The sequence below is a fragment of the Triturus cristatus genome, chromosome 7 (genome assembly GCF_964204655.1).
Source record: "Triturus cristatus chromosome 7, aTriCri1.1, whole genome shotgun sequence".
Classification (NCBI taxonomy): domain Eukaryota; kingdom Metazoa; phylum Chordata; class Amphibia; order Caudata; family Salamandridae; genus Triturus; species Triturus cristatus.
The window spans coordinates 1,060,925,634-1,060,945,843 of NC_140590.1; the positions used below are offsets into that span (position 1 = coordinate 1,060,925,634).

The window sequence follows — 20,210 nt, forward strand, 5'->3', positions numbered from 1 at the left end:
TCCACACCCTCAACTAATTTGAAAATAAAAATGCCTAAAGGCAAAACTAGTCTAAAAAAGCATGCACTGCCATAGAAGCCTCTGGCATTAACGGCAATACATTGTGCATGCATGTGCTCCTTCTGAAAGAGCAGAATGCCATCATTCACAGTGAAGTTAGCCAGTGGCTGAGGGGGCTGATTAACTGTCCATACTATATGCTCTAGTACGTGGAAGTAAAACGTGAATGACAAAAAAGAGCAATGGATGAAGAGGGCTGGCTGACAGCCTGCATAAGTTTATATCTATACAAACATATATATATATATATATATATATATATATATATATATATATATATATATATATATGTATATGTATATATATATACACACACACACACACACACACACACACACACACACATTGATAAATACATGTATCACTTTTTTTTTAGATACATGAACACAACAAAAAGACACCATTAAGAGATACTGGTTTGGGAGTGGCGGAAAATATCCCACATCATTGGAAGAGATGTCCAATGTGTTTTATGTATCCTTTAAAGTTACATCAAGCATTTTGTATATGATTTACATTGCGCTGAAGCTTGTGCGCATTCAAGCTCTATGGTAAACAAACACAGCAATAAACGAGTTTGAGACTGCTAGGTTTTGAGCACTGTTGAAATTAAGAACGTGGCAGGACCTTCTTCGTGAGACAAGGGCTGTAAGAAATAGTGCGATGTGCAATGTAAAACCGACTTTTTTTGCGGTATAGCATCATATGCAGTGTGAAAGAGATGCCACCTGCCTATTATGTGGGATGGATAGCAAGATGTGCAGTGACCGGTGATGTCATCAGCCGCGGTCCGTGCAGGTAACAGCGGTGGGGCGATTTAGAGGGACGATGCCAAGGGAAATGGCATTGTCCCTCGAAATCCCACCCACCGCCGTTACCTGCACGGACCGCGGCTGGATATCATCAACCTCATTTTAAAGACCATGATGATAAGCACTGTGGCAATGAGAGAGTATATCCTCTGTTTAAGGTTTACTATGACATACAGTGCCAAAGCAACCTGACCAATTTCAATCCAGGGGGCGCTGTGCTATGCACAGTCACAGAGAGGTGCCCAGCCTCTCCTTTAAGGAATGCAACAGCAAGCACTTCTCATAGCAATGTCATCAATCTCCGCTCAAGGCAGACTCAGCACTAATCACTGACATCCAATCACAATCCGTGTTTAAGTTATCTCCCTTGGACGGCTGCTCTGACCTGCACGTCAGATTTTAAACCTGTTTACAAGGTTCAAGTACTTGTGTAACGCCTACTGATTTTTTTACAGATTTTTTTTATAAGGACATATATGCACGTATATCCGATATCTAGCATGTTAGAATAACAGGGAATCATAAGCAAATCACAGATTTTGCTTAAAATACATTTGTAGTGGATAGTTGATGTTCTATAACCAGGACTCACTGAGAGGCTGGTCTCATGACAAGCCGAGCATGCCAAAACCGGGGAAAGTTGCAGCAACGAGGTGGCAGCTCCGATAGCAAGCACGGCACAAGAGAGAAGGTGCCCGACAGATGTTTATGGAATAGAAGTTGAGCAGATCTCGACGACACCTATTCAGGTAGTATTATAGAAAGTGAGAGTGATGTGACTTTTTACAGAGGATGCACAAGGACATGGTCTGGTCTAGTGACAAAGCTTTGATCTAGCAGTCGGGGTTCGGACATCCAATCCCTTTGTCGCACCATTGCCCTTACTGCCTAAGGGAAGGGAGGATGTGTTGGCCTAACAACTTGTACCATACTTAAATACATGAAAATTATTTTTATCACCAGACCCTGTTTTTCTTAGTGAATAGCTAAAGGAGTGCCTCAGTCTTTCAATCTAGCAAGGACATTATAGTGAGTACCAGCAAATTCAATAAAGGCAACATTTGTTATCAGGGGCTAGAGACATTAATTTGGTGTAGTGTGCTAAATAAAAGGCCGGACTAGGACAGAAAGTAGGCCTGGGCACCAAAATAAAAGATTCAGCCATGTGCAAATCGTATAGCTAAAAAGTGGCCCACAATTGAAAATCGGGGTAGTTTTGAACTTATAAAGACACACTGCTTAGGTGCTCTGCAAGATATGAGAGTCTGCTTGCTGCAGGCAATGCTGGGGTAATATCAGGGCAATCAATAGTAAAAACCGTACCATACATTCCTATTTGACATGCACTCTCCTAAAGACCGAGGCAGGTCAGATGCCTAACTTCTGGCAGTTTTCGAACCCAATAAAATGAGGGATGCCTTATGCTGTTAACCCTAGTCCACACTTTTTTTTTTTAAACCTGAATATTTCATACAGTTTAAGTGCTTTTTTCGAACAGAAAAACATTTCTTGATTGAAATTACAGACTGAAGCCTTCTCGTCCCATTTGTATCATGCCAGTAAGTGGAGGAGCTCTGCTGTGGCCGTTCAATTCATGTAAAAGCCACACACTGCTGTCAAGTCGCGGCGTCTTGGTGCAGTTTAAAAAGTGTGTTGGATAAAAAAAAAAATCCAGTTTCCCTGTGTTGGCTTTTATAAACCTGTCTCCTCTTGCTCTAGACAGGCTGTATATGTATTCTACTGCAACTTATCTACAGTCAAGGCCAACTCCCACGTGAGCTGGGGATGTGCTGGAACACCACTACTGTGGCATGCACAGCAGCAGAGCAAAAGGATGACTATTGTGGTAATTCCTAGGGATTACTGTGTTCCTTATGTACTTATTTAAACAATCACACAGACAGCACTTTAGATTTTAATAGACAAATCCTAGCTAAATCCCAAAATGACCTTGTTATCACACAGTCGACATTGGATAGAGAAATAAACTCCTTGATTGGGGGCAAGCTCACTTCCTAGAATGTAGGGCTTGTGGAAAAGTGTGACAAAGCTGTATTGACAAATTGCTGAGCCAGTAGCTCAATGACTGCTGGGAGCCCTATTGGACATCCACAAGTGGGGAGGAACAGCGGGAGGCCCAATGTCAACTTCTCCCTGCCTACCACTCCAATGGCACTATACACATTAACTACCCCTCTGCCAACCCACAATTGTGTCCTGTCTTGTAGCTTGAGTGTGCTACAGCGTGTTCCGTGGAAATGTTCCGTTCAAATCTTCCAGTTCGTAAAGGCAGCAATTTAATGCCAAAAGCGTTAAAACTTTCCTTGCGATGTCAGTAAGAAAATAGTTCACTTTTGAAACAACATCCAGACATCTTTCCATAATGTTGGGTTTACTTGTAAAGAATGGTCAGGGTTATGGCAGATGTTCATCCATTTTGTTATACATCCTCTTGCTATACGGACACTGTGTCCAGTGATCCGTTGGTGCAGATGCCATAATGGCACTAAAAGTACAAATAAAATGCCGTGCACAACACCATCTGTGTACATCTACGACTGTCTATGCTATGCATCTGCGTGTGCATTTTGGAGGAAAAGTTATAAAAGCGGTGGAAAGATATTTGATGTGAGCGATTAATGGACTGGTGGATGTGCGACTTACTCTTTCTACTAAGTGGGATGAAAGCATGTAGGCACTTGATAGATTTACACACCGGATCTCCAGCAGAGAGAAGCTGAGGATTCTACATTTATTTTAGTGGTTGACTTTATTGACTGATTTCTACACTAGGCCTTTAATGCTCATTACTGGCTCAATGATAGCAAGCCACTAAAGCTATTTAGGGGTTGGAGAAGCAAAAGAAAAGTAATAGTAAAAGGTATATCACCATCATTGAATACTTATTTCATAAAATCGTTTTCACCAGAACAATAAAAATGTTTAAAAAATTACATGTAAAAATACACCCAGAAATTGTGCCCAGATTTGCCTTTTAAAAATGTGTGAGATTATAAATATTGACATGCAGCAACTTACTGCGAGCCACAGCCTACCCTGGAGAAAAGAAGCTCTGGATTCGGGAGGGAGCTGCTGGGTGTACAGCTTAAAATTCAATCCTAAAAGAAAAGAGGCTTGGTTGGTACTCCAAGCACATTTCACCAATGTCCATCAAGCCGACAACTCCTGCCATCACAGATATCCTGCCTATGCCACAGAGATCAATGAACCTCTTTACGTGCACTCTCGGACAAATACATTTGGGGAAAACATAGACACAATGTGTGGTGTTGGATTGTTTTCAAAAGATTGTCTTGTCTTTGGTTCGCCTTGCCCCTGTGGGTTTGTGTGAGTCCGCGGAGCCAAACTCTGGGTGGGTTCTTCTCACGAGCGTGTCTGTGACATCAATGGCTTACATGGCAAACAGAAATGTACTCCTTCTAAACCATGGTTCTACCTCCATAGCGCCTAATCAACAGCATATTTTTGTACAAAACTCTTTAAAGCTCAGCAAACAGTGCAGTGTTTCTTCATGAATTGAAATAAAACTATCCAAAAGATGGAAAATATAAGATTCTGCAGACAACAGCTAAAAAACCATAGGAAGCGGGAAAGATAGCAGGGACAAGGTTAGGTTTTTCTAGCCTATGCTCAAATGCCTTTCACGGAAACTAATGACAGGAGAAACATACTGAGGTGATCCAGCTTAATAGGGAAAAGACCTCATAGGGATGTGCATAACATTTTTTTCCGGAAAACTAATTAATAACACACCTTGCTCAGGTATGTCTCTGGACCGGTTTGGGATAGCTGCTGGTTTTATGAAGGGATAGGAAATTAGGGGATTCTCACAGCAAACATTTTAAACCAAATATGCCTGACAGCAGCTAAACAGGCCAGAGAAGCAGCAGCAGGGTCACAAAGAAGCAGTGAATAGAGTGGTGTGCAGGCCGCCTCCTCCACTTGGACAACTCGTATCCCACCAAGGCGAAGGGAAAGGCCAGTGTAGACCGCAGGAAGTCTAGGGGTTGGCTCTTGCTGAACTTCAAGTGATAAAGACCTTGCAAATAAAAATGTAAACAAGCCATAAGTAAAGTGCCAAAATCGTCACAAAACTGTAAACAAGCAACAAAAAGGCAACTGCTGAGTGGCTCTCCAGTGGACTGGGTCAGGAGGAGGCAGCGGCCCTCGGGCAACCCATTGGCATTTGTTAGCGCTTTCTCACTGCCACGCACTGAATGCTTCTCCCAAGAGCACGGAAAATTACAGGTTGATCTCAGTTCATTAAAAAATAATTTAAAAAATCCACACACTAAGAAGTGTGTGAATCCAGCCCCGGCAGTACCGTGGCACTGCTCGATGCTTCCATCCCTTGGAGACTCGAACATTACTATTCAACAAACATTCATTGCAACAGGTGAGCAGAGGTCCTTCACCCGGCGCTCCGCGGTGGCAAAGAGCAAATTATTCATAGCAGCCGTCAGCAGTCGTCATGGATACCATGTAAAAACGCCGCCGCGCTGACCAGGCCGAAAGCTACAGAAACTGCACGTAGTTCTGAGGGATGAGGCCAGTCTTTCCGTTCAGTGTTCCCTCCAACCAGCCGGGCTCCTGCGAGGGGTGAACTGCGGGAGGAAGAAGAGAAATCAAATTAGCTCCAGGGGCTGCCTCGATTGGGTTTAAAAATCATGCTATGCTGCCCTGATAGCGCTCGCAGGCGCCTGTTCCCCCTCCCCCTCCACCTCCCCTCCATGCTGCGATCTGCAGAGCTCCTTCCTCTCTGTCTCCCATGCTCGGATAACTTCGCCTTTTTTCACTTTTCATTGTTTCTCCATTTTCAATCTGCAATACTGCACTGGCCTTTTGGGCAATCTGGCACTGCCAGAAGGGCCACCTTGAAAGGTTCAGTGTGTAAGCCACTCTGTGGGAGCCAGTCACCCCCCCCCCCCAAAAAAAAAAAAACGACCCCGCAATCAATCTTCTTCTGCTATTTGCCTGTCTTATTTATTCTAACTTTTCGTTTTATTCTTTCCTCAGCTGCCACCCTTCCCTCACCCCCACATTCCTATCTTCCTCTTGCGCATTTTGCCATCCATATCCTGTTCGCCTAATACCTTCCCTGCTTCATATCTTTCCCCCCGCCACCCCCTCTTTCTTTTGACCCCTGTACTCTTTCTCTTCTCCTTCCTCTCACCATGTACCGTATTGTCTCCATCTCTCGCGCAGGCAGTGGCACAGTTCATACAGGCTCCATACAGGAGGCCCGCGGGCGCGGTTTGTCACACAGCAGGAGCGCCGCCAATGCCTCCCTTAATGGTCAGAAGGTCCAACAAGGGTTTTAATAAATAATGCAGAAAATGACGCGATCCGAAAACGTGTTCACGTTCCAGAAATCGGTTGGCACAGCTCCCACCCTGGTGGCGACCCCCTAGTGACCATGGAGGTAAACATTTTTAAAACATGAGACGGACTACTGGATTACAGGACAACGCGAATGTAAAGACACACGGCAACACAGACTCGTGCAAGGGGGTGTGGTAAGGGACTTTGGAAAAGGCCTAACTGGAGCCAGTAGAGAAACGCATTTCGACAGTGAGGTCTCCAGGTACAACAACTATTTCATCTCTGACAGGAAGTACTTTCCACGCTTTCGCAAGATGCGTTGCAATATCCCAGCGGGCCGCGGCTTCCGCCGCCTCCATGTTCCAGGAATGAAAACGTCATATTCCTGTAAGTGACACCACGAGCTGTTGCCATGGGAAACACACGGTAGTGAAGTGCTGCCACAAACAATTTACTTACCTTCTGCTATGCCTTTCTGTTGGATACTCTATCAACCGCACAATCCTCACCTTTAGAATATCTCCAGGCTCCAGACTGGACCAGGAGATTTTAACAGCACTGGTTCTGTGCGCTGGTACATGACGTCATGTGGTGTCATGCAAGTATATTCTGCCCTGAAATGACTGACAGATTCACATATAAGAGCCACACCTGTGCGCTGAGGTCAGTTTATTTCTTTACTGTCCGCGCCCTTGGACGTGCAGCCCAAAAATAATCGGTTGATACCAGTATGCAGATTTCTAGATGTGGACCTAGGTCAGAAAGAGACCAGTCCACAGAACGGGTGGGAGGGAGGGAGGGCGATGAGAAAGCTGCAGTTACACAGAGATTACATCAGAAAGAGCGCAACCAAAAGTAAGTAACTTGTTCTCTTGCTTGATACTTCTAACCGCAGATTTCTCACCTTTAGAACAGATACCCAAGTAGTACCCCCCAAAGTGGTGCGTCTGTGGAATGGCTCAGACCAAAAATTCCTGCAGGACTGAACAGGAAAAATGCCCTTCACATCAGACCTGGCTGTCAAGGCAGTAGTGCTTTGTGAACATGTGTAATTACATCCACATTGAAGCCTGACACATGTCAAGCACAGGTACTTTGCATGCCAGCGTAATGATCGCAGCCGTGGCCCTGGTGGAATGGGTTCTCAACCACTCATGTGGCAGATTCCTGGCAGGGAATTCAGATTGCGATGGAGAGGACTATCCGGCTTGTCAGAGTCCTTTCTGCGCTGTCCTGCCTTTTTTTGTCTCAGAGAAACTACAAAGAGCTGATTGTCCAATTGATAGATGATACGGGGCACGGATCGTTTAAAGATTGTCCAACGTGAAAGGTCACAACAACTTTAGTCAAAATGTCCGCCTTGGTCCACACTACCACTTTGTGTGGAAAAAAGGTAATATAAGGTAGCAGCGCCGAGAAAACTTGGAATTCTCTCATGCAGCCAGATGAAATCACTAGGATCAAAAACAGTGTTCTAAGTCAGGAGATGTAGTGGACAGCTCTACATGGGTTCAAATTGCGTGCACATGAGGAAAAAGTGAGTACCAAATTAAGATGCCACTCTGGAGGAAATAAGTGAGTCAAACCTTTCAAAAATCTCCTCATAACGTGATTTAAACATGGACGGTTGTCTGATAAACATAGAAAGGGTGAATGGCACAACAGATAACCTGTAACGCTGCTCAATGCAGGTCCTTGCAGAGCCAAAGGTAAAATGAAGAGAAGGAAATCCAACAGTTTGATCTGCAATGGGAAAGTACTGTGGGTGCCACAGGAGCCCACCACTGCAGGTCTTTTGCAGTCTCCTTCAAAACCTAGATGTAAACCGAAAGGCTCCGCTGGTGATGGGAAAACAGACTTCAGGTTCCATTAGAGAGCCCGCAAACGCCACCTGGCGTAGTCGATTAGTTGTTGCAGCCTCAGAGTCATTGTCACCTAGATGAAGGACCAAGGCTGAAAACATTGGGATCACAGCCCAAATGTCCTGGACTCGTTGCTGTGGAGGGACTGCTCAAAACTGCACACTTACCGAGATGGCTCAAAAGATGGGAAGCATCTGCAGAGACAGGAATGACTGTGGCATGTTGATTGTGAACCTATTGATGTCAGGAAGTTTGTTATCGTCTAGAGGTTGTCCATGGCTGCCTGTGGCGAGTCTGCCTTCAACAGCCAGTCATTGAGGTAGGGGAAAACTGGTATATCCAAAAGTTGCGGCCGCTACTTAACAGGGGTGGCGGGGGGTAAATGAAAAAAAATAATTAAGAAAACTTACCTGCAGACTGTCCGCCACTTCTTGGTAGTACCGGTCAACTCCAGGAGCAGGAACCAGGAAGTACACATGCTCCCAGACTCCCCTAGCCAATCCCAATGCTGCTACAGCAGCACTGTGATTGGTCTGAGCACCGTGGTTCGGCCCTCAGAAAGGTACTGGGAGGCTGTGCATGTTCTCCACCCAGCTGTGCAATACAGCAGGTGGAGAACATGCAAAGTGCACGTGACTGGCTGGCCTAACTGTCATTCGCACTTAGAGTGTGCTCACCGCTCCACCCCTGCTCTGGCTAGCCCAGCCTGCACCGAAGCAGGAACGGAAAAATAAAATGATAATAACATTGCATTATTTTATTTTTCCTTTTTGACCCGCTTGCAGAGCAGTGGGGCGACACTAAGGAACCACCGCTGTTCTCTGAAGTTGTACTGTGACTACCGCATCCCTTTCATGCATCAGAACTTCACTATTAAAGCTAAAGCGGACCACAGCAGATTGAAAATGCTCCTAGCCCACCCTGAACCACAAGTAGTGTATGCAAGATTGCAGGACAGGTACATGAGAGTAAGCGTCCTGCAGGCCCAAATCCACCATCCAGTCGCCTGGATCCAGGGTAGCCAGAACCTGGCTCAGCGTAAGAATCTTGATTTTCTCCTTCCGCAAGAAGGCATTTAGAACGTGTACATATAAAATTTGAAGAAGGCCTCTGTCCTTCTTCGGCATAAGGAAAAAGTGGGTACAACGGCCAGTCCCTACTTCCTAGCCCAAACCCTCTCTAAGGCCCCTTTGGCCAAAAGGACCTGCACTTCCTGCTGCAAGACAGACAGGTTGTCCTCTGTCAACTGCCCTGAAGGGGGTACAGTGGGATAGAAAGAAAGGGGAAGACATAGCCCTGACATACATTATGTTATGTTATCTGCGATTTATAAAGCCTAATACCGGCAGGTCTCTAAACGCTGAGAGTAGTCATAGCCCACCCCAATGAGTGAATGTTAGCCCCGGTCAGCATCTGTGTTATGACCAAGCCTCTATGAAGAGGAAGGTCTTCAGTTTTTTCCTGACGGGAAGAAGGGCTTTTTCTGACCAAAGGTGTCCAGGCAGCTTGGTCCACAGCTACGGGGTCAAGACTGAGAAGGCTCGCCCCCCTTTAGTCGTATTGTTAAACTGCAGGCAGGCCAGCTGGCCTCCCTTGGATGACCGAAGGGTGCGGCCGGGGACGTATCTCCCTAGACGCTCCTTGATGTATCCTGGGGCTTGCCCATGAAGGGCCTTGTGGGTAATGCAGAGGCCCCTGAATCTGGCTCGCTGTTTGACGGGAGCCAAAGCAGCTGTTGCAGCAAAGGTGTGGCCCGTGCCCGTCTGGGGAGCTTGAAGATCAGCCTAGCTGCATCATTCATCGCTACTTTCAGTTTGCCTAGCAGCTTTTCCGGTAGTCCAATATATAGCGCATTGCCATAGTGTAGGTGGGACATGATCAGTGCAGTCACCACTGTCCGCATGGTGGAAAATGAGAGATGGGGTGATAATTTCCTTAGCTGCCTCAGCAGGCCAGCGCAGGTCCCAATCACAGAGGATACTTGGTTAGACAGTGCGAGTTTGTCATCTATTTTAATACTAAGGATTTTTGCAACTGAGGCTAGAGTCGGTGTGACTCCCAGCTCCTTTGGTCAGAAGCGGTCAGTCCAGGGGTTGCTTCTTAAAGTGATGGCGAGGACCTCCGTGTTGTCTGGGTTGACTTTAAGTGAGTTGGCCGTCATCCAATTGACCACGCATCTAACGATATCTTGCATACTTGCATGGGCTTGTAGGGTGTTGTTGATTTACAGGATTGTGTATCATCGGCGTAGTTGAACGCCTGGCAGTCCATCTGGGCCAAGGCACTCACCAGCAGTCTGAGATGGATATTAAACAGAAGCAGTGATAATGCTGACCCTTGAGGGACTCTGCAGGTTAGTGACCGTCTATTGGGCACACAGTCGCCCATCTGGATCCTTTGAGTCTGGCCTGTCAGGAAGAAGGTGATCCATTGATGTATCGTCCCGCGGATACCTATGACCTGATTCGTGCCAAGTGTTGACCGGGGTTAACCGTGTCGAACGCCACCAAGAGGTCTAGGAGCACCAGGGCACACGGTTTCTTGCCATCTGCTGTGAGCCTGATTTCGTCCAACACCGACAGCATCACCAGCTCGGTGCTGTGGTGGGCTCTAAATCCTGCCTGCCTACCCTCAATTAGCTGATGTTCCTCTATAAATATCGATAGGATTTTGAGGATGTGCTGTTCCATTATTTTAGCCAGGAAAGGAAGTTGGGATATGGGCCTGTAGTTCTTCATATTCAACTCAGAGGATCCACTTGTCTGAAGTGAGGGTGTGCCATACCTGGAGGAATTATGGATCCTGACTCCGACAGGGTTGCTGTGTGCTGGCAAGAACTGCAGCAGGGGTGGGGGAAGCAGATTTGTATTGTCCCTGTTGCCCTGAGCATTGTCTTTGAGAACTGTGGCCTTGGCCATGAAATGGCTGCAAGGCCTGCTGGGCTGGACGAGGAGTATAGCAGTGATACTGAAAACTCCAAGCATAGCTATGGAGAGGGCAAAATAGTTGCAATTGTCTGGGTGGGGGAAGAGAGACTAAAGGAATATGTTGTGGCCATACTTTCCTTAAATCTTTTCCAGGGCAGAATTTGCTTTTTCGCCAAAGAGGCAAGAGTCAAACAGCATGTCCATCAAGGACTCTTGAACATCCACGGAGAAGCTTGTAGACCTCATCAACTGATGCCTATTGTTCGACCTAGCAAAAGACAGATAATTGATGGACGGAATGCAGAACAAATCAAAACATTCACCCCCAGTCAAGAGATCTGGGTTAAATCCATCATTCTTTTGCTCACCATGCCACCCCAGTTTAGACCTGGCCATATGCAAATCAGTCTTAACCCTGTGCCTCATGGGAACAGTCCAGCCCGAACTGCCAAGCCAGGTCCTCCCTGGACTGGAAACAAGTATTCTAGGACCGGTTTCGGGGTTTAACCCCTTTTCAGCCAGGATAGCTTGATTCCAGTGGCACACTGAGCCCAGGACCCACGTCTGGGCATACCTGGCGCACTTAGGCCGAGAAAGCAAAAGACACACTATTGATGGACGGAATGCAGAACAAATCAACACATTCACTCCCAGTCAAGAGATCTGGGTTAAATCCATCATTCTTTTGCTCACCATGCCACCCCAGTTTAGACCTGGCCACATGCAGATCAGTCTTGACCCTGTGCCTCATGGGAACAGTCCAGCCCGAACTGCCAAGCCAGGTCCTCCCTGGACCGGAAACAAGCATCCTAGGACTTGTTTCGGGGTTTCATCCCTCTTCAGCCAGGATAGCTTGATTCCAGTGGCACACTGAGCCCAGGACCCACGTCTGGGCATACATGGCGCACTTAGGGCGAGAAAGCAAGAGACACATAATTGATGGACAGACGTGGGTCCCTTGCTCACTTTGCCACTGGATTCAAGCTAGCCTGGCTGATTAAAGCGCATTAGCCAGAAACCGGTCTCAGGATGCTTGTTTCCGGTCCAGGGAAGACATGGCTTGGCAGTTCGGGCTGTACTGTTCCCATGAGGCACATGGTCAGACTGATTTGGATATGGCCATGTCTGAACTGGGCTGGTACGCAGAGCCATGCAAGAAACTGACCACTGGTGCCATTAAACTAGGGCCCTGAAAGGGATGACAACCCTAGAAATCAGTTCGCAGAACGGGGAGGATGGGTGGGGCGGTAAGGAATCTATCACTACTAATGTTTCTTACAGATATATCGTTACCGAAGGTAAGTAACTTGCGCATCTGAAAGAAACACGTAGTGATAGATTCCTTACCTTAGAATAGATACCCAAGCAATACCAACCCCGGTGGTGGGTCTGCGAACCAAGATCACACCAGAAAATCCTGGCGAACAGAATGGCCAAAGAAGCCGTCTCTCCGTACTTGGCTGTCCAGGCAGTAATGCTTGGTAAATGTGTGCAGCGAGGCCCACGTAGCTGCCTGACAGATTTCATGCAAGGGAACTCCCCACCAAAGCAGCAGTGGCTGCTGTCGCCTTGGTAGAATAGGTGCGCAGCCCCACCGGAGGCTCCTTTTTAGCCAAAAAATTACAAGCCTTTATGCACAGAACGACCCACCGAGAGATGGTCTGCTTGTGCACGGCCAGACCTTTCTTGGCACCCACTTAGCCAACAAAGAGCAGGTCATCCACCCGGAACTGTTGTGTGCGGTTCAGGTAGAATGAGAACGCACGTTTTGGGTCCAGACGGTGGAGCCTCTCTTCCTCTTTTGAGGGATGCGAAAGAAGGTAGGCAAAGTGATGGTCTGCCCGATATGTAAGTTAGTGACAACCTTCGGCAGAAAAGATGGACGAGTCCTTGGAACCACTTTGGATAGTGAGAGAGAAAAGGGGGTTTAGAAGAAAGAGCCTGGAGTTCACTCACTCTTCTGGCAGAGGTGATGGCCACCAGGAAAGCTGTCTTTAAAGTGAGAAGATGAGGAGGACAGTTGTGAAGTGACTCAAAGGGAGCACACATCAGATATGTCAGAACCAGATTCAAGTCCCACTGAGGCATTATGAATGGAACAGGAGGGAAAAGATGAGAAATGCCTTTCAAGAAGGTTAATCTGGAAGCCATAAAAAGGCTGAAATGGCTGAAAGATAGCCCTTGATAGTGCCCAGAGCAGAGCCCTGCTGGGCCAAAGAAAGGAGGAATAGAAGGACCTCTGTAAGAGGAGCAGAAAGGGGATCCACAGCCTTTGCTGTGCACCATGCCACAAACTTATTCCACCTGCAGGCATATACCGTCTTAGAGGAGGGACGCCTGGCTGCCAAGATTACATCACAAACTTCGGGAGGCAGGTCAAAAGACGTCAACTGCCGTCGCTCAATCTCCACGCAAGGAGGTGGAGGCTGGTCAGGTTCGGGAGGAGGACCGTTCCCTGCTGTTGCGACAGATGATCCTCCCGAAGAGGATCAGGGGATCGATAGCCATGCTGAGTAGCTCGGGATACCATACTCTTCGAGCCCAGTCCGGAGCCACAAGAATGACTTGGGCCCGGTCGAGCTTGATCTTCTTCAGCACTCTGGGTAGAAGTGGTATAGGCAGAAAGGCGTATAGTAGACCGTAACTCCACTTGCTACAAAAAGCGTCACCTAGCGAGTGCCGCCTTGGAAATTCCAACCCGCAGAACTGATGACATTGCACGTTCTCTTCAGTGGCGAATAGATCTAACCAAGGCTCTACCCACTGCTGAAAGAGACCTTGCGTCACGTCCAAGTTCAGACACCATTTGTGATCCATCATTCACCGGCGGCTGAGTTTGTCCGCCCTGGCGTTCAGAGAACCTGCCAAGTGTTGAACCACCAGGGAAATGCCTGATGTTCCAGACATGTCCAGAGGCACAGAGCCTCCTGACATAGGGTCCACGACCCCACCCGCCCTGTTTGTTGCAGTGCTACATGGTGGTGGTGTGGTCTATGAACTCCTGCACTACTTCCCCCTTGACAGATGGAAGGAATGCCTTCAGTGCAAGTCCGATCGCCCGAAGCTCCAGAAGGTTGATATGGAACCGAGACTCTGCCGGAGACCAGAGTCCTCTAATCTCCGCCTCTCTCACGTGGCCGCACCAGCCCAGAAGGGACGCCTCCGTCACAACTGTGTGTTCCGGTTGGGGAAAGGAGAGGGATCTGCCATTGACCCAATCGCGATTGGTGAGCCACCACTGCAATTGTCGTGCAGTGCCCTTCGAGATCTGGACGTGATTGGACAGGTTGCCCTGATGCTGTGCCCACTGGAACTTCAGGTCCCACTGCAGAGCCTGCATATGCCATCTGGCATGATCCACTAATAGGATGCAGGAGGCCATCAGGCCCAGTAGCCGGAGGGTCATCCTGACCGAAACCCGGGATAGAGGCTGAAAGATCGGAATCATCGCCTGAATATCCCGGACTCGCTGCTCGGGAGGATAAACCCGACCCTGCGCCGAGTCCAGAACCGCTCCGATGAAAAGGAGCTTCTGAAAGAGAATCAGGTGTGACTTCAGAACGTTGCTGGAGAACCCCAGCAAATGCAGGAGTTCCGCCGTAGTCTGTAGGTGGGAGACGACTGCCTGGGGCGAGCCCGCCTTTAACAACCAGTCGTCGAGATAGGGGTAGACTGGAACCCCTGATCGGCGCAGATGAGCTGAGACCACCGCCATCACTTTCGTGAACGCCCAAGGGGCACTGGTAAGGCCACAGGGGAGCACGGTGAACTGAAAGTGCTCGTGGCCTACCGTGAACCGCAGGTAGCGCCGGTGGGCCGGCAGAACGGGGATATGAAAGTAAGCGTCCTGCAAGTCCAACGCTACCATCCAGTCTTGCGGGTCTAGGGCAGACAAGACCTGAGCAAGTGCGAGCATCTTGAACTTCTCCTTCCGGAAGAAGCAATTGATGTTCCGGAGGTCTAAGGGGACCAGAAAGTAGTGGGAATAACAACCACGACCTACTTCTGGCCAAGGAACGCACTCGTTGGCCCCCTTGGCCAGGAGGGCCATAAATTCCTGTTGAAGAAGCGCAAGATGGTCCCTTGACATGCGGTGGTACTGAGGTGGCATGGCAGGAGGGGAAGTCTCGAAGGGGAGGGAATAGCCCCTACAGACAATTTGCAGCACCCACTTGTCCGAGGTGATGTTGCACCAGTGTGGGAGATGATGGCAAATCCTGCCGCCCACTGGCGCTTAATGGGCGAGAAAGGTCGGACTGGGAAGGCTTTGCATTGGATGCTGCATGGGTGGAGGTGGACTGACCTGCTCGCTAGCCCCCAGAACCACCTCGACGGTTCCCACATCCACGGCTGCGCTGAGGATGTTGCTGCGCAGGCCTGTGGCTCTGGAACGAATGTGTTGGGGATCCCCCTTCCGTGGCCACAAAAGGAGCAAAAAGCGGAAGGCGGAGGAGGGCGAGTGGCCGACAGACCCAAGGACTTGGCCGTTGCAAGAGAGTCCTTAAAACGCTCCAACGCACTATCCGCCTTATTGCCAAAAAGGCGAATGCCATCAAAGAGCATGTCCATCAAAGTGTTCTGGACATCCCCTGAGAAGCCAGTTGTCCTCAGACAGGCGTGGCGCCGAAGCGCCACCATCGTGGAAATCGCCCTTCCCAGCGAGTCGGCGGTATCAAGCCCACAACGAATAGTGATCTTTGCTGCATCTCTCCCAGCTGCAATAGCCTGGGAGAGTACTGTCCGTGCCTCCTCCGGACATTTGGGCAGCACCTGAGCAACCGTATCCCACAGAGAGTGGGAATAACGGCCCAAGAGGCATGCAGTGTTCACCGACCGCAGTCCTATGCTAGCAGAAGAAAACAGCTTCTTGCCAAGCTGCTCCAGCTTCTTGGTATCCCTATCCAGGGGTGACGAAGGGAAAGCGCTCTGTGAAGCAGAGGTTTGGACAACCAAGCTCTCGGGAGTGGGGTGTTGGGAGAGAAAGAGGGGGTCGCCCAGAGCCAGGTGATGGCGGCGGGCCACGTTCCTGTTCACAGGAGCCCCTGTGTTGGGCCTGGACCAAGTGCCCAAAAGGACATCAGAAAGTGCGTCATTAAAAGGCAGCAAGGGCTCCAAAGAGCTTACCACCGGCTGAAGCACTTCTGTCAGGAGGTTAGTCCTGACGGCAACCGTAGGGAGTTCGAGGTGGAGGGCCTTGGCTGCCCTACGTACTACCACTGAGTAACTGGCTCCCTCCTCTGTAGCCACGGTACGAGGAGACAGCATGCCAAGGCCAGGTGAGGTGTCAAGACCACTGTCTTCCCCCAAATCCTCTACCTAGTCCAAATCATAATCACACTGTTGTGTGAGAGGGTCCTCAGACCCCTCCCAGTCCTCCCGCTCCTCCGAAGTCTGTAAATCAGGCTGAAAATAAGGAGGACGGCCATAGGGGAAAAAGGGCCACATGGGCATCGGGATCAGCGACGAACGGCATCAATCCGGCAACGTGTCCGGTTCAGGGCTGAAACTGGGGACATCGTCGTCCCGAGGAGCGGGCAACGTCGGAGGTGGTGCCGGCAGGGTCGGTGGAGGTGTTTTACCAGGTCAACTGGCGTCGACCGTGGTCTGATCCCAGATCCCGGGGGGTCCTGCAGCGCCAGGGCCGGAGCCGCCAGCGATGGAAGGACAGGACCCCCGGTTGGGCCAGCGGAGCCCATAGGCGCACCGGCGGGGCCAGACGGCCCAAAGAGTTGGGCCATGGCAGCAAGAAACTCTTGCACCTGAGCAGGCGTTGCCGACGGACCTGGAAAGGGTTGGTAGGCCGGCGACTAAGTTGCAGGCTCCGCCGGAGCTGCGGGGGTGGCACCACCCGCACCCTCAGCAGCGACGGGTGAGGGGAAGTCGAGGAGCGACTACGCTTTTCCGACTTCTTTTTGGAATATTTCGACTTACCTGACCCCGAGTGAGAAGACTTGGATCCAGAGGATCGATGGTGACAGCTCCGCGACTGGTCCCTCGACCTCCCACGGGACCAGGACCTGGAGTGGTGCGGAGCCAAATGCTGGACTTCCAGCAACTTTCGGGACCGCTCCCGCAAAGATTTCGGCACCATGGCCCAGCAGTCGGGGCACGACTGAGTCGTGGTCGGGCCCCAGGCAGTAGAGACACACGCGGTGTGGGTCCGTCACCGACATCATGCGGTGACAGTCCCCACAGTTCTTAAAGCCGGGCATCCCTATGACACAAGGAGTTGATCGACTCGAAGAAATTGAGACAAAAGGCCTCGAAAAAACTCAGTCAAAAAGTGACTGGGGTACTTGCTCTTCACGGATCTGCGCTTGCTGGCACGGAAAAAGAAAGACCTGACGTCAGCATGCGTGGGCGCATCTAAGTAGCTCCAGCGACGTCATCCCGGCGCCGACCACGCCAAAGACGCACGCGGAGCCGCACGACAACGCCTAGCAACGCGCAGGGGTACTGCTGATTAAAACTTTCCGGATCCAGTCTGATGCCTGGGGGTAATTCTAAGGTAAGAAATCTATCACTACGTGTTTCTTTCAGATATGAAACATACCATTAACTTACCCTCTCTACAGTCCCACCCCCTAACCCAGACAGGCAGCATTATTGCAAGTTTATCGTATCACACCCAGGTATCAGTACCACTCTCCCTGTCACCTCTCATTATGATGGTGCGCATTTACTCCGCTCTGAGACACCGTTCTCCCTGGCTACTCTGATACAGGGCACAGCTGCCTCACCCAAGCCATCCACACCACTGAAATCCCCAGGGTGTTCCCTCTGGTGGGCCTCACCCCTTTGACACAGGCCTCCGCTTTCCTGCCAAGGGTGCCAGATGATTTCAAACTTGCGGGGACATTCCCTAGATCTATAAACCTGCTCATATTGGTTGACATTTTCCCTTACAACTTGGAAAAATTTAGATGAAGATTTTGTCTTTAAAACGAAGGAGAACCTCTGGCAGTGTCTAAAGGCGCAGAAAGAAAATACCTTATTTCAGTGCACATGGGTGGCGCATATATGTGGCTACGCTCATCACTTTTGGAGTGTAGAAACGCTGGTGCGAAGCTGCACAATGTCAGCTAATGGCATACAGGAAACTGCTTTAAAGTTTCTGGATCAAGTCTGATGCATGGAGAATATTGAAAAGGTGTGAAATTTGTCTTTAGAAGTATCCATTAGAAATACACCTTTGAGAACAGTACTGTCCTATATTAATAGAAGAGATTGGTTTTCAAAGCTTTTCTGAATGTGGAATGTTCTAGCACTTGCTGAAAAGGCAGATTGCGCCAGATATGGGTCCCCAAGTCCCCAAAAAGAAGAGGATTGCTCTGCCATCAGACCTAGTACACTTACCTCTGGGCACTTGGAAGAGGAGGGCAGCATCAGTGTAGTTCCATGTTAGAGAGCTGTTTATAAGGGTTTGCCTACGTGGAGGTTTAAGTACAGTCTGGTTGCCTGGGTCTGATGCTTTTGAAGCATGAAAATGAGTTCAGGGGTGCATTTGTAAGTACTAAGATGTGCAATGACAAGGGCTCACACCAACCTTATGCTATGAAGGGTATGGAGTAGTGGGGTGAATTTTAGGAGCACTGAGACTGTAAATTAATGCCCTTTTTTTTGGGGGGGGGGTTATATATAAGGCAACTTCGACCCCAAAGTATCAGAGAGCTTTACATGAGCACCAGTTGCGTTACAGACATACACATTAATTTTTGTTCTTTTTAGGCATGGGGGATTAAATTACTTGCCCAGAATCACAGGATTTGTGGGTCCCTGCCGAGACTCGTACCTGGTTCCCCAGCTTTGAGGTCAACCATTCTAGCAGTTAGGTCACATCCTTCCCCTTGACCACTGCATTGACATGGAGGTCCAAACGAGATGTGAATAATAAGTATCACCCTGGTTTCTTATTTCAGAGTTCACAACGAACAGGTAGTATGTCTGAGTGCTAGTTCAGGGTTATGTGTTGGTAGTTTTTAGGTCTTGTCTAGAAAGAGAATTTAGTTAGCTGTAGTCAAAGACCTATTGTGGACAACACCCATACTTATAATAGGTTATGGATCAGCTAAGTGATTACCATTGGATGTCTTTCATGTTCAACTTATTTGCTTGCCACTTATTCCAGTGCTCTCCTCTTTCTTCTTGTGTCAGTCTCTCCCCTGGAGCATAGTTTATTTTACATGCTTTTTACTGGACGACTGTATCCAGCCACTGTTTACATTCAATGAACGAATCTTTTCTTTCAGCATCCCATGCAAGAGGTCATACTTTCTAACTTTTCCCCGTGTGTTTTTCTTTCCAGTGGAAATCCCCATCCCCACTCTCTGTTGTTCCCTCTCCAAGTTGGTCTGTTGCTTCTCCCGCCATTTTCCATAGCCTGCCGGCTGCTGTGCCTTACGGCCCTACCCAAGCTGTCTGTTGCTTCTCCCAGCACTTCCAGTCTAACTCCGGTTTCTTGCTTTAAAATAAACATACAACCACATTCAACTCTTCCATTGCTTCTCCCACTGCTGTCACTCTCTTCACATCCCTTGTCAGCACCACTGTTGCTCCCCTCCTTATCTTTTTTTATGTATTCATTATAGAGGGTACTGAAGCTGCAATGTGTTGCTGGGCCACTCGTTTTTTTAAAAAATAAAATAACTTTTCTTCTTTTTTGTTTACTTGACCAAGATGGGCGCTTGCCATCTTGGAAAAGTAAATAAAAACAGAAAAAGATTGCCACTGCATCATGATGCATACGTGCAAATGCATGCTGACACTGGGGCTGCCCCAGCATCATGGTACATATGTGCACATACAAGATGATGATTGTATGCATATGCATCATAGCACATTTTTTGAAGATGCTGTTAAGAATTGGGAATAACCTTTTATTGTTTTGACTATGCTAAACAGTATCTGCAAAAAAAACAAAAAAAAAGGCAAACCCAAAAGGTCTGCAATGAAAAGCCAAAAGGTGAGACCTACCGGCTTTGCCAATGCTTCTCACCATTACTAGAATCCCTGTCTGAGCTCCCTCATGCAGAGGAAGCGCTCACTCATTCATTGGAGTACATGGTTGAAGGGGTTGACGTACCAGGTATGTCATCTAATTGGTAGCGGATTTGGGTATCAGAAACACACATTTTGAAGTTCAACTGGTATTTTCAATAAGCTGTACTGAAGGGATACACGGATAATGAACATTAGACAAGATGGTG

General features: G+C 48.6%; 1 protein-coding gene across 2 annotated transcripts in view; it reads right to left on the reverse strand.

The window, feature by feature from the left end:
* Window positions 1–374: 374 nt before the first annotated feature.
* Window positions 375–20,210, reverse strand: part of ARHGAP26 (Rho GTPase activating protein 26) — a 1,692,117-nt gene continuing 1,672,281 nt past the window's right edge. For both annotated transcript variants that reach the window (XM_085618129.1, XM_085618128.1), the window contains one exon: window positions 375–5,497. In XM_085618129.1, the coding sequence (XP_085474255.1) occupies window positions 5,409–5,497 (89 nt within the window). In that variant the 3' untranslated portion in view covers window positions 375–5,408. The remainder of the gene's footprint in view (window positions 5,498–20,210) is intronic.